Raw genomic sequence first — 13791 nt, 5'->3', positions numbered from 1 at the left:
ACGAGGTAGGAGAGTCTTTTGAAGCTGTGCTTCGTACTCAATCCCAACCACAGGCTCACCACGCAAAAAATGCTGCAATACAAAATAAATCAAGTCACTGTGGTTTTAGTATGAAATCTTCACAAAAATTTGAGAGAGACTCCCCTTCTATTAGTGGAAAATAAGCAGAAAAGCATGGAAATCTATCATGACAAAGAAGAATGTGCATATGAAAGAGACTTATGTACAATGTTTTGGATCAAATTTTGAGAGAGAAGCAGCTTCTATTAGTTGAGAACAGGCAGGAAAGCATGAAAGTTCCTTACAGGCAGATGAACATAAGAACGAGACCGGTGTAAAATCTTTCACATAAAGCTTAACAGCAGTCAGACTCTTCCGTAAATCCAATTCAAAAGGAAACTTTACAACACAAAGGAGATTTACAAAAGATTGTGAAGTAGTTTTTAACTGAGTTCCAAATATCATATAGTGTCCACCTCCGTGAATGAGAACAAAAATTCATCTTGAAGGACAATCACTATCTGACCTTGACAGCTTAAAAGAGAACCTTGAACTTCACAGGGATGAGCATATCTTTCTGAAGATATACTGGCAAAGGTGAGACTTAGGTGACTGAAGCAGCAAGAATCGTTATTGAGGTCATTCAAACTTACCGAGGAAGAAATAGAGGATCACAGAAATTAAAAGATTATTTTTAGTAGGTGATGTATGTCTAGATAAATCTAGGAGACTGAAGGTAACTGAAGCAGCAAGAATCATTATCGAGGTCATTCAAACTTACCGAGGAAGAAATAGAGGATCACAGAAATTAAAATATTATTTTTAGTAGGTGATGAATATCTAGATAAATATAGGAGCCTGCCCAAACTATCCTCTGAAAACACAAGTAGTGCAGTCTCAATCTCGTGACAGTCACAAGGTAGAAAACAATAAACTGTATCACACATAATGGACACAAGCTACTAGGACATCCCAACCAAATACTGAAACAAAATAAGCATGCAACCAAAGGAAATGAATTAAACCCTGCAATGTCATTAATACCCAAGCACAGTCGGCACACCTTGCCACCTTGAAGAGTTAAATCTCTAGGTAGAAACCACAGGAAGCAAACAGTGTCACAAGAAACAACACATGTTTCTACATTTCTCGCCATCCAACTATGCCCCATGTCACAACCCTAGAATCCCTAGAGAAGCGTACAAGGATGTCTCCACTGAAAGGTCTCCGAGAAGACGTATGTACACCAATAACAGCTACCATCTAGTCACAGGCGGAATACAACTGTTGCCCAAACGGCTGAGAATACCTCTGTAGGCAAAGGGGCTGTCCTTTCCTGCAAATGGAGTGGAGATAGCCAGACTGCTCCTTCTTCCCTGTCTGATGCCCAAGAGGGCTGCTGGTCCTCCTGCCTGGCTGGATGATGAAGCTACTGAAGGGTGCTACTGCTTGCTGTAGGAGCTGATCCACAATGAGGGGATTATAGAGGTTCTAGGACTGGCATCACCGACTGGTCTGTGAGCTAGCCAACTTGCACAGACCTCACTGACTTGCTGAGGTCAGCTGACCTGCTGCCGACTTGCCACACATCAATGCCAACCTGCCAGTTCGTACTGCTTCAGACAGCAGACAGCTGTGCAGGCCCGTCTTGCCCTGTACCTGCTGGCTGTACTACCACGTGGACCTACATTGCTGCCACAGACCTGCTGTCCTGCTGCTGTGGACTGCAGGGCTGCCACCCGGGCAGCCATGCCATGAACAGCTTGGTCTTAAGAGGAAGCTGGTCTGACTGGAAGATTTGACCAGCTCTGTTCCATTAGAGGCCGCATTGACTATTCTAGATCAAATGGAATTGCATCTTCGAAACTGTAGCTATTACAAATACTTGATTTGATGAAGAGATAGGTCCAAGGATGATGATTCTTGGGAAAGAGTGGATATGTTAGAAAACAGAGATGGAGGTTGCATGCTGTAGCCAACACTCCCACAGGCAGAGTCACACTATCCTTACATCAAATCTTGCTCTGTTCTTAGGTTAGCTTGGACATGTTCAGCCTTAACTCAGCTATCTGGAGCACACAGTACACGCAGTCATCATACGCTTGACCAAGTCTTTAAAGATTGGAATGTCTAGGACAAATAAGTCATCTGGTGAATCTCCTAACCTGACTAAGTTTATGAGGAACGATTGGACTAGTCTCCAAGAGATCAATCGTTGCATAAACTGAGAGTCATAAGTAAAAAGGTCGAAGTTTGCTAAGAAAGCAACACAATTAGTGCCCATTTGAATATCCATGCTTTGTTGGAATAAAGAATCTCCTAGAGTCATGAACAAATTATCCAGAACCAACAAAGGACATCTTCAGCATCTACAACTTTTGTGCACCTTTCTTATTCAGATCCTTTTTAGGTTTCATCCAACGAAAATCAAAATGCAATGGTGATTTTTCAACACTTAAAGATTTGCATCTACCTTTTGCATATCTGTAATTGAAAGCATGTGAAACAAGCTTTCCTATTCGTGACTTCAAGCTCTTCCAAATCTATCTTAGTATACACTGTAGTAAAATCAAATGTTTCAAGCAAGATTGAGTACACTTCCCTTCTACACTCTGAAAGGAGTTAAAAAACGTTACGACTGGTATGACTCCCACTGACGAACCATTCAAAATCCAACTCATATATATTGGAACATGAGCCTGTCTCAATAGGTTTCTCCAAAGTTCATGGACAATTGGTGATATGCCCTTGAAACAATAACTCAATCACTTTGAGACATCAGTTAGAGAAGTCTAAGACGCTACAATGAATCTAGGTTACTTATGGTTTTTATGAAACTTCCATGCTGCACAAAGATAAGGAGACTGCGGTTACAAATGAACCCAAAAGACTTACATCAAATCCTTTTTAGATATAGAACAACTAGCTAACCTCTCCTCGCAGAGATTCAATTTAAGCTTTTTACAGGTGAAGACAAAATTATTCAAGCATTTATAAACATACAAAATCACAAACTTTTGCTGGGAAAAGGTACAAAGAAAGTCAGACACGCGCATATGCACACACACCTGCATGCACACGAATAACTAGTCTTAAATTCAAGAGAAGCCAAGTACGGCACTTCAAATCAAGGGATACATCCTCATCATACAGCCCAGCATGCTGCGCCATTAGCGCTTCTTCAGAAGAGAAGGGAGAAAAAGTTAAAGACCGTTCCTCAGGAATATCAGCCTACACACTTCCTGACCAGGGGACTTTCTGGAATCCAGGAAAAAAAGGAACAATTCTTCTTACACAACATTAACCTTAAGAGTTATACGGCCAAGCCAAGATGGAGACACGTACTTGCAAGTATTCATCTCGTAGACTCGTCGATTGCATTTGATCCCTCTCCAAGTAGGCAGACTCAATATCTGCCATCAAGAATGCACGGACCACAGCAATCTCTCGATCTGAGAATCCATGTTGCCGTACCCTAGCAACCTAACAAAAGCAAGGGTGGAAAAAAACACAACATTAAGATCAGCTAGACCCTAATGTGGTGGAGTGTTGTAGATTATGTACCTTCATAAGACTAGAATATATACTTTCATACAGATTAGTTTCTCTTTTAAAAAACATTTCCGCAGATTCCTGGTTCTCCTTCTTAAAAAAGAGGATGGCAGGAAAAAGAACATACTGAGTGACATTTTGCATTTGCATATTTTGACTGTATCTCACAAACCCAAACTCCCCATTAAAAAGCACTATGAACTGACCTCTGTAAGAAGAGCTTCAAGAGCTTGAAGTGTCCCTTTCTCCTTGCAGCTTGCCGAGATGAGGTATGCTTTGACTGGATGCACTAAAGTATCTCCTGCTGAGGAGCATGAAAAAAAGGGAGGATCTCTTTGCCTTGAGATCTTGAAAAACCTTTGATTCAGAGCATTATGGAACATCCCCTCAATCAGAGAAAACCTATAATCCTCAATAGTATTGAAACCTGTGGAGGGAATTTTGCAGCTCACAACAACTGCAGACTGAAATAATAATGTCTTAGGCATAGAGTAGGCTGATGCAAGTCTAGATTTGAATTTAAAATTTTCATTGCCAACTAAATCAACCCTTACAAAAAATGCAATGTATATATTGTGATGTCTGATAAAATCAAATGCAGACTTACCCCTCCTGCTTCAGCTTCTCCAAAACAAGAGAAGCGAGGTTCCTCGTGAGCTGGAACAGGATAACAAGGAATGCTTGCAGGGATTTTGCCATTCAGGTCAGCATATTTACTCTCAAAATGTGTTCGTATGAGATCTACAACACTCTGAGGTCAAGGAAAGAAATCTCTTTTAAAAAATGAAATTCATGACTTGACTTCTTTGTTTTCAGTAAAACTTTTGATTTTGTCAGGAATTTACCACCATAACATCAATTTCTCAAATTGATCTCGTATATTATGACGTTTATGTGTCAACTCACAATAGTTGGAAAAAACGAACCTGGGTATCGGCAAAATCCCCCACAGCAACAACGGCCATGTGCTCAGGTCTATACCATCGATGGTAAAAGTCTAGTACACACTTGGCAGACACTGTTCTTATTACCTTCTCTAGGCCAATAGGTTGCCGATCTGCATACTGCGGAAAGAAATGGCTCACAATAGGCAGATTTCACCATGTATAAAAGAAGAATGTAAGAAAAATTAGAGATGTACGGCATACCCTAGACCCTTTCATCATAAGGTTCCAATGTGCCTCTTGCATCCTTCCCAGTGCATTCCGCCCACCCCTGTATTCTTCAAGAACAGCTCCCCTCTCTTTCTCCAGGTCTTCCTCTGAAGCACGAATCTACAATCGAAGACTCAATATCAAAACCCTGAAATAAAAGCAGGGATATGGAAATATGCATTAACTCTATGTACAGAGGAAACTTGAACACCTCAGTACTGAACTCTGCAAGTACAGAGAGAGCTTCAGACAAAATTTCAGGCTTGTCAATTGGAACAAGTAGCTCATATATTGTCTCATCTGGTGATGTGGAAGCATTCTGGCAAGCACCAAATTCTGCCCCAATGCTTTCCAAAAATTTAATAATGTCATGATTGGTGTATCTTTTTGTTGCACTGAATGCAAGGTGCTCTACAATATGTGCAACACCACGTTCTTCTTCTTCCTCCAACACAGACCTGCAGAACACCAAAAGATCTCGCAATTAAACAGTTGCCTCATATAGATGCAGCATTTAATCAGATTCAGAGTTCACATCCAACACTATAACAAGGGTCTCATGTTAAAAATGACCCAACAGAGGGTACGCACAGCGGAAGACTGATAGAATAGCCCAGGAGCTCACACAGTGTGGTGTGAGGTGTGGAATCACAAACTTCTTAACTTAATGTGCATAGAATAGATGTGCAGACTCATCAATAGACAATGAACTAGCCAGATAGAGAAACCACCAAAATAATATATTTCCGTCCAAAGCTATGGACACAATAGAAAAGAGATAGATCTAGAGTCCCACCAATGGTGCGGTCCTCTGATCTTACCACAAGGTACTCCTCCTATCTGCTGGCTATCTCTAGACTCAAGCCTGCGTGCTCCACCTTGAGCGTAAGTAGACTTTCTGTCCAGATCTCTTACACCTTGCTGTCTCCAAACCAGCCTAGGTGGGCAGCACCTTTGCTGAGCTAGGTCTGCAACTCTCCAGCCTCTATGTCCTCCTGGATGTAGGGTCATCGGCTGCTGGTCTGCTGCTCCTCCTGCTCCCTGAAGTGGTGCTGCAAGTGATGAGTAATGAGGGCTGGAGGCCCTCCTTTTATAGCCCCCAAGGGCTGCTGATAGAACTGACCAGTCTGGCCGACCAGACTGACAGTACCTCACTTTTCTTTATTCTTTGATTCCTGCCCACATGGCAGCCAGGCTGCTGCTCATGTGTCAGTCTCTCAATCCCTAGGTTCAACCCCCCCCCCCATGCTCTCCTCATATAGGGGCTTACAGATGGGGAGGTGACCTTTCCAACACCCCCTCTCACCGACACATCTCAGCCCAATGCCAACACGTTGATGACAATGCTCCAGTTACTCCCTGGCCATAGTCCTCTGGAACACTTTGATGTCGAAATCTTTTCCCAACTTTTCATCCACTGGCTCCTGCTCCACCAAGTCTGGTTCCACTTCCGCGCACAATCCTGGTACACAGGTCCATCTCTGGTAGCACCACCATCTTCAGTCACATTCCCGCCTTCGAAATCGAGCAATCCAGCCGTCACGATCTTTTAGTTGTCCCCTCAGAATGAGTGAACAACCTGGAGTCTTCTAGGCACCATGCACTGAGGGTCTGTTTCAACCTGTCCTTCCTTTGGCAAGGTCTACAACAAATGAATGTTTCCAGATAACCTGGACCATGAACTCTCGCTGAGCTCTCAAGCAAGTACTCTTCTGGCTTCATTACACTTTGTCATCACCTTCCAACAATCTGTGTCTGAGATTTGAAGAAGCACCCACACTTCCCCTTCTGCCTTCGAAGAAGGCCAATTCCTTCCAATCTCGCATTACCTGAGACAAATGAAGAGCAGAGTCTCTCCACAACATGCTATAGAGGCTCAAATGAAGGACATCAAGTACATACCAGATCGTCGTACTCCATGTGTCCTTACTTTGAAAGCAAACCATGCACCTCATCGAGGCACACACCAAGAGCCTGCGTAATCTTGTACTGTCCCCTTCTAAAGTACAGCATCCATCTAAACATGACACCCCAAGATACTCCATGGAATCCACCCTCATGTCAGTATCAACAGCCACGCACCTGGAAGAAACCAGGCACTCCATGCTGTCCATCACCTTCACAAAGGTCTCTGACTCCTCGTCAACCCACATCTCAATGTCAGACATCCTAACTGTGGTTTCTAGGTCAACATGTAACACACGAAGATGTCACCATGAACAACTCTTCGATTACCACATTTTCTTTGGCCTTTGTATGACCCTCTGAATCTGAGTCAGACTCCTTCCTTTTGTTTTTCTAATCCGCCTTCTTCTTTCTGCAGTCCTTCGCAAAATGACTTGGCGTGTCACAATAGAAGCACTTCTTCTTCTTCTGCTTCCTCTTGGAAGTGTCCTCGCCATCAAAGTCGTCTTTCTTGGACTTGCCACTGTTAGGCTTGCCCTTTCCTTTGCTAGCGTAGTCCTTCGCCAACAACGCCTTGTCGTCTTTGTCGTTGTTGTAGAGCTTCTCCCTAGCTTCTTCCTGTAGCAATAATGGACCCAACTCCTCAAAAGTCAGAGATTTGGTCCTCTGTCCTGCTGTCACAATCGTAACAACGCTTTTGAAACTCAGAGGTAGCCTCCTCAGAACCATCAAGGCCGAATGGCACGAGTCCACCTTTTGGCCAACTGATGCCAGTTAATCCCTCACCACCTTGACCTTCGTCAAGTGGTCATGTGCCGAATCTCTCTCATCCATATCAAGGTTGTAGAGCTGATGCTGAAGAAGCAAGATCCAGGATGTGTTATCTGTCTCGTACAGAACCTTCAGAGTGACCCACGCCTCTACTAACGTCTCGGCCATCTGAATGTGAGGGAGCACAGAGTCCGCCGTAGTCCCTTTGCTCAATGCCAATGCCAAGGCATGGGCATCTCTGTCTTCCCAAGCTTTAAGCACCTCTTCGTCTACTGCCAAGAGTATATTCCCATGTCTGTCCACCATGTCCACTAGCTTTGCCTCCACTCCCGTTGTCAATTTCCACAGCTTCCGAGCCACTAATGACTCCAAATCTTCACCTTCCAGATCGAGTAATTTGACCCATCCAGTTTCCCAAACTCTCCAAAGTTAGGGATAGTGAAAGAAAGAAATCTAGGGGAGGAGGAAGGGAGAGCAAGGACTGAAGAGGTCGACATCTCTGCTGCTAAACCACACAGCAAAGTCGCACAAACTCAACCTTCAGTAGACCAAAACTCCAAACGCACCTGATTGAACCTGGTCACCCTCCTTCTCGCAAGGGCACTGTCCTCCGGTCATGGAAGTCGATTTCCTCATCAAGGTCCCTGCCTTCAAGCTCCCACACCTGTAAGTCTCCTACTTGGGCTCTACTACCATGTTAGAAATGACCCAACAAAGGGTACGCACAGCGGAAGACTAATAGAATAGCCCAGGAGCTCACACAGTGTGGTGTGGGGTGTGGAATCACAAACTTCTTAACTTAATGTGCATGGAATAGATGTGCAAAGTCATCAATAGACAATGAACCAACTAGATAGAGAAACCACCAAAATAATATATTTCCGTCCAAAGCTATGGACACAATACAAAAGAGATAGATCTAGAAAAGAAAGAAAGATATATTAACGTCCACGGGAGACCTCGCGGGCCTATGGGACAAAGCACACAGAAAAGCGAACTCATACAAGCCTCAGTGGGCTGAAGCAAAGGGTACGCTAGGACCCTTGTTGAGTACTAATCTATGCTAACATAATCATAATCATAAACATAATCATAATCATATCTTATCAATCAATCTATCCAAGTGCTGGGACGAAACCAAGATGGCTCTCTGGTGGGCTGTGAAAATATCTCGTATCTGCGTCTGTCGAGCTGTCTCGAGCTGTGGTGGGAGGCGCGGTCTCCTCGCTCTCTGAACTCTCTGGGCTATGTCTAGAGCGATCCCTCGTCTCTGTCGGTCTCCACTGAGGAAAGGTGTGATAGGTCGGACCTCAATAGAGTGTACTCTGGGGGCTCTCTATCGCACATGTGGCCTCTGTGTCCCTCTCTCAGCGGTACTGTGCCGGCTGCTCATCCAAACTGCTCTCATATCGGCTAGCTCCTCTTCCTCCACTCCATTGTGTCCGAGGGCTGACTCAAATGTATAGAAGTCTGTGACGTGCCGCTATGCCCGTCACCCTCTATGTCTTGTGCTCTCTGATCTGTCATAGAAGCGCCTCCCTGTGTCACCGCATCTCCATCAGATAGAGTCCGATACAAAGCTGGTCATGGAAATGGATCAGTCATGACAAAGGACCGAAGCCATTCCCCTCTAGGTAGAGACAGTGGTAGCGTCCTCCAATCTCATATTAGGCTGGGCAAACACAAAGGAAATGCTCCTCTATCTCAACCGCCCTCAGCGTACATAGCGTGCAGATCCGCTGCTCTCTAGGTATACCTGCTGCTCTCCCTACCTCAATCCTCAGCTGATGGGATGAAACCCGCATCTGACCAATGGCAATCCTCAGTGCATGAGATACTCCTCTATCCTCGAGATACTAGGGTCTGATAATGAATCCCTCCTCTGATACTCACAGGAAGTGGTCGCCATAGAACTAGGTCTTGGTAGGGAGTTCTTGGTCCTCCCCCCAAGTCTGGGATGTGTGAAGCTGGAGGAGGTCTAACCGTATAATACCGTTGATCTCATCTCGCGGGATCAACTCAAGAGGTGCATCCATGCTGTACTGAAAGGGGGGAAGCCTATCCATCTGGATACCATGCCTGGCAAGTCATGTAGATATGCGTGCATACCGTGTGTCTGCCCCGCTCTCTACGAGTCGTTTGGATGACTCTAGTGCCAATCTCGGAAGTCTCCAATGGGGTAAGTCCCACACCCTGTGGATGAAAGTCACTGTCTAAAAGATGGCATCAACCTGGCGAGGTGTCATGGCGAACTTTGCCTATACTATCTCATGTGGAACTAAGGGGCCTATACTATCTCATGTGGAACTAAGGGCTTACATCAGATCATCCAGGATCCCATCGTCACCTGTAGCCGCTCGAAGCTCCTCCAATCTGTCCTCAAAAGATCGCACCCCCAGAAAGGTGCTGCATACATGACAGTCGGTCGCACTAGTGTGTCGAAAAGCCAACCCTTCATTGGTGGATCCTAGAAGTGCGCCTGGAAACACTGCCACTCTAGTCTAGCCAAAGCACTACGCCCTCGTGTGAGTCGTCCCTGGGCTGCATGTTTCATCGTGAAGATGGATCCTGTGAAGACTGCTCCCAGATATGTGTATGACTGCACTATCTCCACTGGTTCACCACCATAGGTGAAAGTGAGTCAGTTAGTCACTGCTCGTGAGGTGTTGAAGATCATAACCTTAGTTTTCCCAAGGTTGACCGTCAGATCTCTCTCTTTGCAAAACACCTCTAAGGCCTCTAGATCTCTCTGTAGTCCCTCCGCTAAAGAGGATATGAGGACTATATCATCAACATAAAACAGTATCTGTATGAGGAGATCCCCTAGTGATGAGCCCTCACCACCTATGCGATCTATGAAAGATGTAATCTTGTCAATGTAGAGTCCAAAAAGAGTCGGTGAGAGAGGGCAGCCCTGCTTCACCCCAATGGTGCTCTCAACCCACTTCGATAGGCCGCCTGGGGCACGGACTCTGCCTCTGAGTGACTCATATAAGCTCATCACACCCCAAATCAGTATCTCTGGGATCTGCATCTCCTGTAGTCTCTTGATCATGCGGGATCATGGAATGGTGTCGAAGGCCTTTCGAAAGTCTACGAAGCATGTGTAGACTTTCTAATGTCTAGACCTCGCCTCCTCAATGATAGCCCTCAGAGTAAATATGTGGTCCAAAGTAGAGTGTTGCCTCCTAAATCCTGCTTGCCCTAGTACTCGTTGCCCCCGTGCCTCTGTGTGACTGCTGATCTCTCTCTCTAGCACCAATCCATAGATCTTGGCCAGTGTGTGGCCAATCATGAGGGTATGATAGTTCTCAATGTCCATGGGGTCTCCTGCTTTGTGTATCGGTACGATAGTAGTGGTGCTCCGTGCTGGTGGAAAGCCGTGGCAAACTACAAGGTTAAACATATGTGCAAGGATCGGTGCTAGGACCTCATGCCCATGTGCGAAGTGCTCTATCCGAAGGCCTTCGTGATCCTGTGCTTTCCGATTGTGGAGCCGGCGAAGTGCAGCCCGCACATTCTGCGTAGTGAATAGATGACAAGTAGTGGGCCTGGGCATAGTGGACATGTCTGGTGGTGTCTACCTCGGGACATCATATAAGGAGTATGCATAGGTGTGCCACACGCCCGGATCAGTGATGGGGACGGGTGGCTTTCCCTCCGCGAGGAATCCCCACCCAGTGGTTGGGTCTCCTCCGTGAAATGATGTGATGATCTCATCCATCCTATGTGTGAGGAAGGCTCGTCTCTTGCGGCGGGTCAGCCGCTGAAATATCATGTGTGCCTCGTGTGGCGTCAACTGACCCAAGGCTCGCTCCCATGTGAGGTGGGCTCGCATCTCTCTGCACTCATCATCAAACCAGGGGTTCTGAGGCATCCTCCCATCTCATACCCATGAAGATTTTGTCGTAGGAAAGGATCTGGTGGCAGCATCCTGTATCATTGTGACAAGGGTAGCTGAGGTGTGGGCGAGGTCTAGATCAGCCTCCAATAAGGCCGGAAGCTCTCTGGCTAAGTGGTACACATACACTGGATCAAGAGCACGGTCAAAGTGGCTCTGGGTACGAGTAGCAGAAGAAACTCTCCCTACACCTGGTGTAGTAGCAAGAACATCGAAGGCCAGATATGAGTGGTCAGCTCCAAGTGGGGGGGGGGGGGGGGGGGTTATGGTGAGGTCATGTATCCGTGAGAAAAAAGCCAATGGGGTGAGACAAAAGCCAATGGACCTAGTAGGTAATCCACTGTGCTAGTCCCACCTCCATGTGGGAAGCATGTGAATCCCTTAGATGATGGCCATCTCTAAAGGCCATTGTAGATGATGAGGTCGTGGACAGCTCCTAACTCAAGTAGGTGCCGCCCGTATGCTGTCACATGCGAAGTATCTGCAGAGAGTCTTTGAATCCCAAGTTCTACTGCATCTAACTCTGGCATCATGTGGGGATCTCTCTCATTTGTGAAGTCAAGTAGGCCCACTTGCCTGTCCCTTGTCCTTGCATTGAGATCCCCAAGGAGGGTGCCTCCCTGTCTGGAGAACTCTATGATATCCTCATGTATCGTCTCATAAGGGTTGTGCCCCTCTGTAGTGACATCATGGACATATGATGACGTGTGCAGAGGGAAATAGCATACTGCAATGAAGATAGGTCGGGCATCTAGTGGCTGCACTCGTATCCACATGTGACGTGCATGTTCCTCTCTCCGTACCACAGATATGAGTGGCCTCAAGTGTGTTTTGAAAAGGACAGCTACACCGCCAGAGCCTCGTACCCCACTATCTCTCCTCATTTCTTTCCTATGAGCAGACTCCCAGGTGTATCCTGTCACTGTGGGCAGCCCTCTCTCTGGGCTCTCATGTGTCTCAATGTAGAAGATGATGTCTCTGCCTGTGTATGTCTCCGAGAAGCCACCTGGGTCGGACCAAAGTGTGCCATTACAGTTCCATACAGCCATACTCAGCTTGTTTTGTGCACTCTTCTCCCGGCTCTGGCATCGTCATAGTTCACCCTCTTCTTTCTCCCCTTTCTCCCCTTCTCCCTTGTCACCTCTCTCGACTCTTTCTCGAACAATCACTTTGTCATCTCTGTAGGCAGCCCATTTCCCTGCCTCTCTTGCTGCCATAACCCATACCAATGGTGTGGTCCTCTGATCTTACCACAAGGTACTCCTCCTATCTGCTGGCTATCTCTAGACTCAAGCCTGCGTGCTCCACCTTGAGCGTAAGTAGACTTTCTGTCCAGATCTCTTACACCTTGCTGTCTCCAAACCAGCCTAGGTGGGCAGCACCTTTGCTGAGCTAGGTCTGCAACTCTCCAGCCTCTATGTCCTCCTGGATGTAGGGTCATAGACTGCTGGTCTGCTGCTCCTTCTGCTGCCTGAAGTGCTGCTGCAAGTGATGAGTAATGAGGGCTGGAAGCCCTCCTTTTATAGCCCCCAAGGGCTGCTATAGAACTGACCAGCCAGCTGGTCTGTAAAAAACCAACCAGGTTGGCTCCTTTCCAAGCTCTATATAAGGGCCTCTGCCAGGCCCTTTTGGGCTGCTGTCAGGCCCCAAACTTTGGAGGGTACAGCTCCCCTGGTCTGCCCATCTCCAGGCCTGGTTGGCTGGCTCCAACCAGCCCCAACCAGCCTCAGCCAATGCCCTGAACCAGGCCTGCTGGTTCCCCCCTTTTTGCTGCGCCACTTTCCAGGTCTGTTGCAGGTCGAGATCCTGCCCACAGCTTCTGCCACGTGGCTCGCCTTTCTCCTGGGTATACTCCGCCATCTGGTGCTGCTCCAGATCTGCCTCTTCTAGGCCATATCCATGCTAAACATCCATAGCCATTATTCCGTCCATGAGCTCCATCTGTTGCAGCCACCATGGCTCTTCCAGGTACCTCACCTTTCTTTATTCTTTGATTCCTGCCCACATGGCAGCCACGCTGCTGCTCATAAGCTGGCTCTTGGCCCACCTCGTACCCTACTTAAGGCATCATCATTGGGACATCTAGGTGCCAGGCTGCATCATGACATCCATGAGCACACTACAAAGAGAAGACAAGGATGCCAACAAGACATGTACCAACGACACCATGACTCATAGTGAGGCCCCAGCCATGTCCACACAACCTCAAACTAGTTATGACTGAGGCAAGGCACAAAATCTGACAGAGTAATTCCTCTTTCTTGTTTTCACTAATACTTCATATAGTTCCTCCAAGTAGGCTGTACTCCTACGATGATTTCAGCTTTGGACTCATAGGATTTTTTGGGCCTCTGCAGATTTTAATAAACTTCTCTCTTTCTTTTTTTCGTTCTCTTCCGCAGATGTTAATACATCTCTCTCTCTCTCTCTCTCTCTCTCTCTCTCTCTCTCTCTCTCTCTCTCTATGTCTGCAGATCCGCAAGCATACCTACAGAGCAGCTGATCTGC

General features: G+C 46.5%; 1 protein-coding gene across 3 annotated transcripts in view; it reads right to left on the bottom strand.

The window, feature by feature from the left end:
* The window catches only part of LOC147882622 (Insulinase (Peptidase family M16) protein), a 59985-nt gene that overhangs the window by 27816 nt on the left and 18378 nt on the right, over positions 1–13791 (bottom strand). For all 3 annotated transcript variants that reach the window (XM_087400355.1, XM_087400356.1, XM_087400357.1), the window contains exons 3-9: positions 4918–5164; positions 4701–4826; positions 4479–4616; positions 4160–4303; positions 3759–4016; positions 3346–3483; positions 3–72 (exon numbers count right to left, since the gene is read on the bottom strand). In XM_087400355.1, the coding sequence (XP_087256481.1) occupies positions 3–72; positions 3346–3483; positions 3759–4016; positions 4160–4303; positions 4479–4616; positions 4701–4826; positions 4918–5164 (1121 nt within the window). The remainder of the gene's footprint in view (positions 1–2; positions 73–3345; positions 3484–3758; positions 4017–4159; positions 4304–4478; positions 4617–4700; positions 4827–4917; positions 5165–13791) is intronic.

This window comes from Dipteris shenzhenensis, chromosome 29, assembly GCF_047967505.1.
Source record: "Dipteris shenzhenensis isolate YYH24624 ecotype China chromosome 29, Dip_SZ_1.0, whole genome shotgun sequence".
In the NCBI taxonomy this organism is placed as follows: domain Eukaryota; kingdom Viridiplantae; phylum Streptophyta; class Polypodiopsida; order Gleicheniales; family Dipteridaceae; genus Dipteris; species Dipteris shenzhenensis.
Note: the sequence above shows the minus strand (reverse complement) of the source record. Positions and strands in the feature narration are given on the sequence as shown.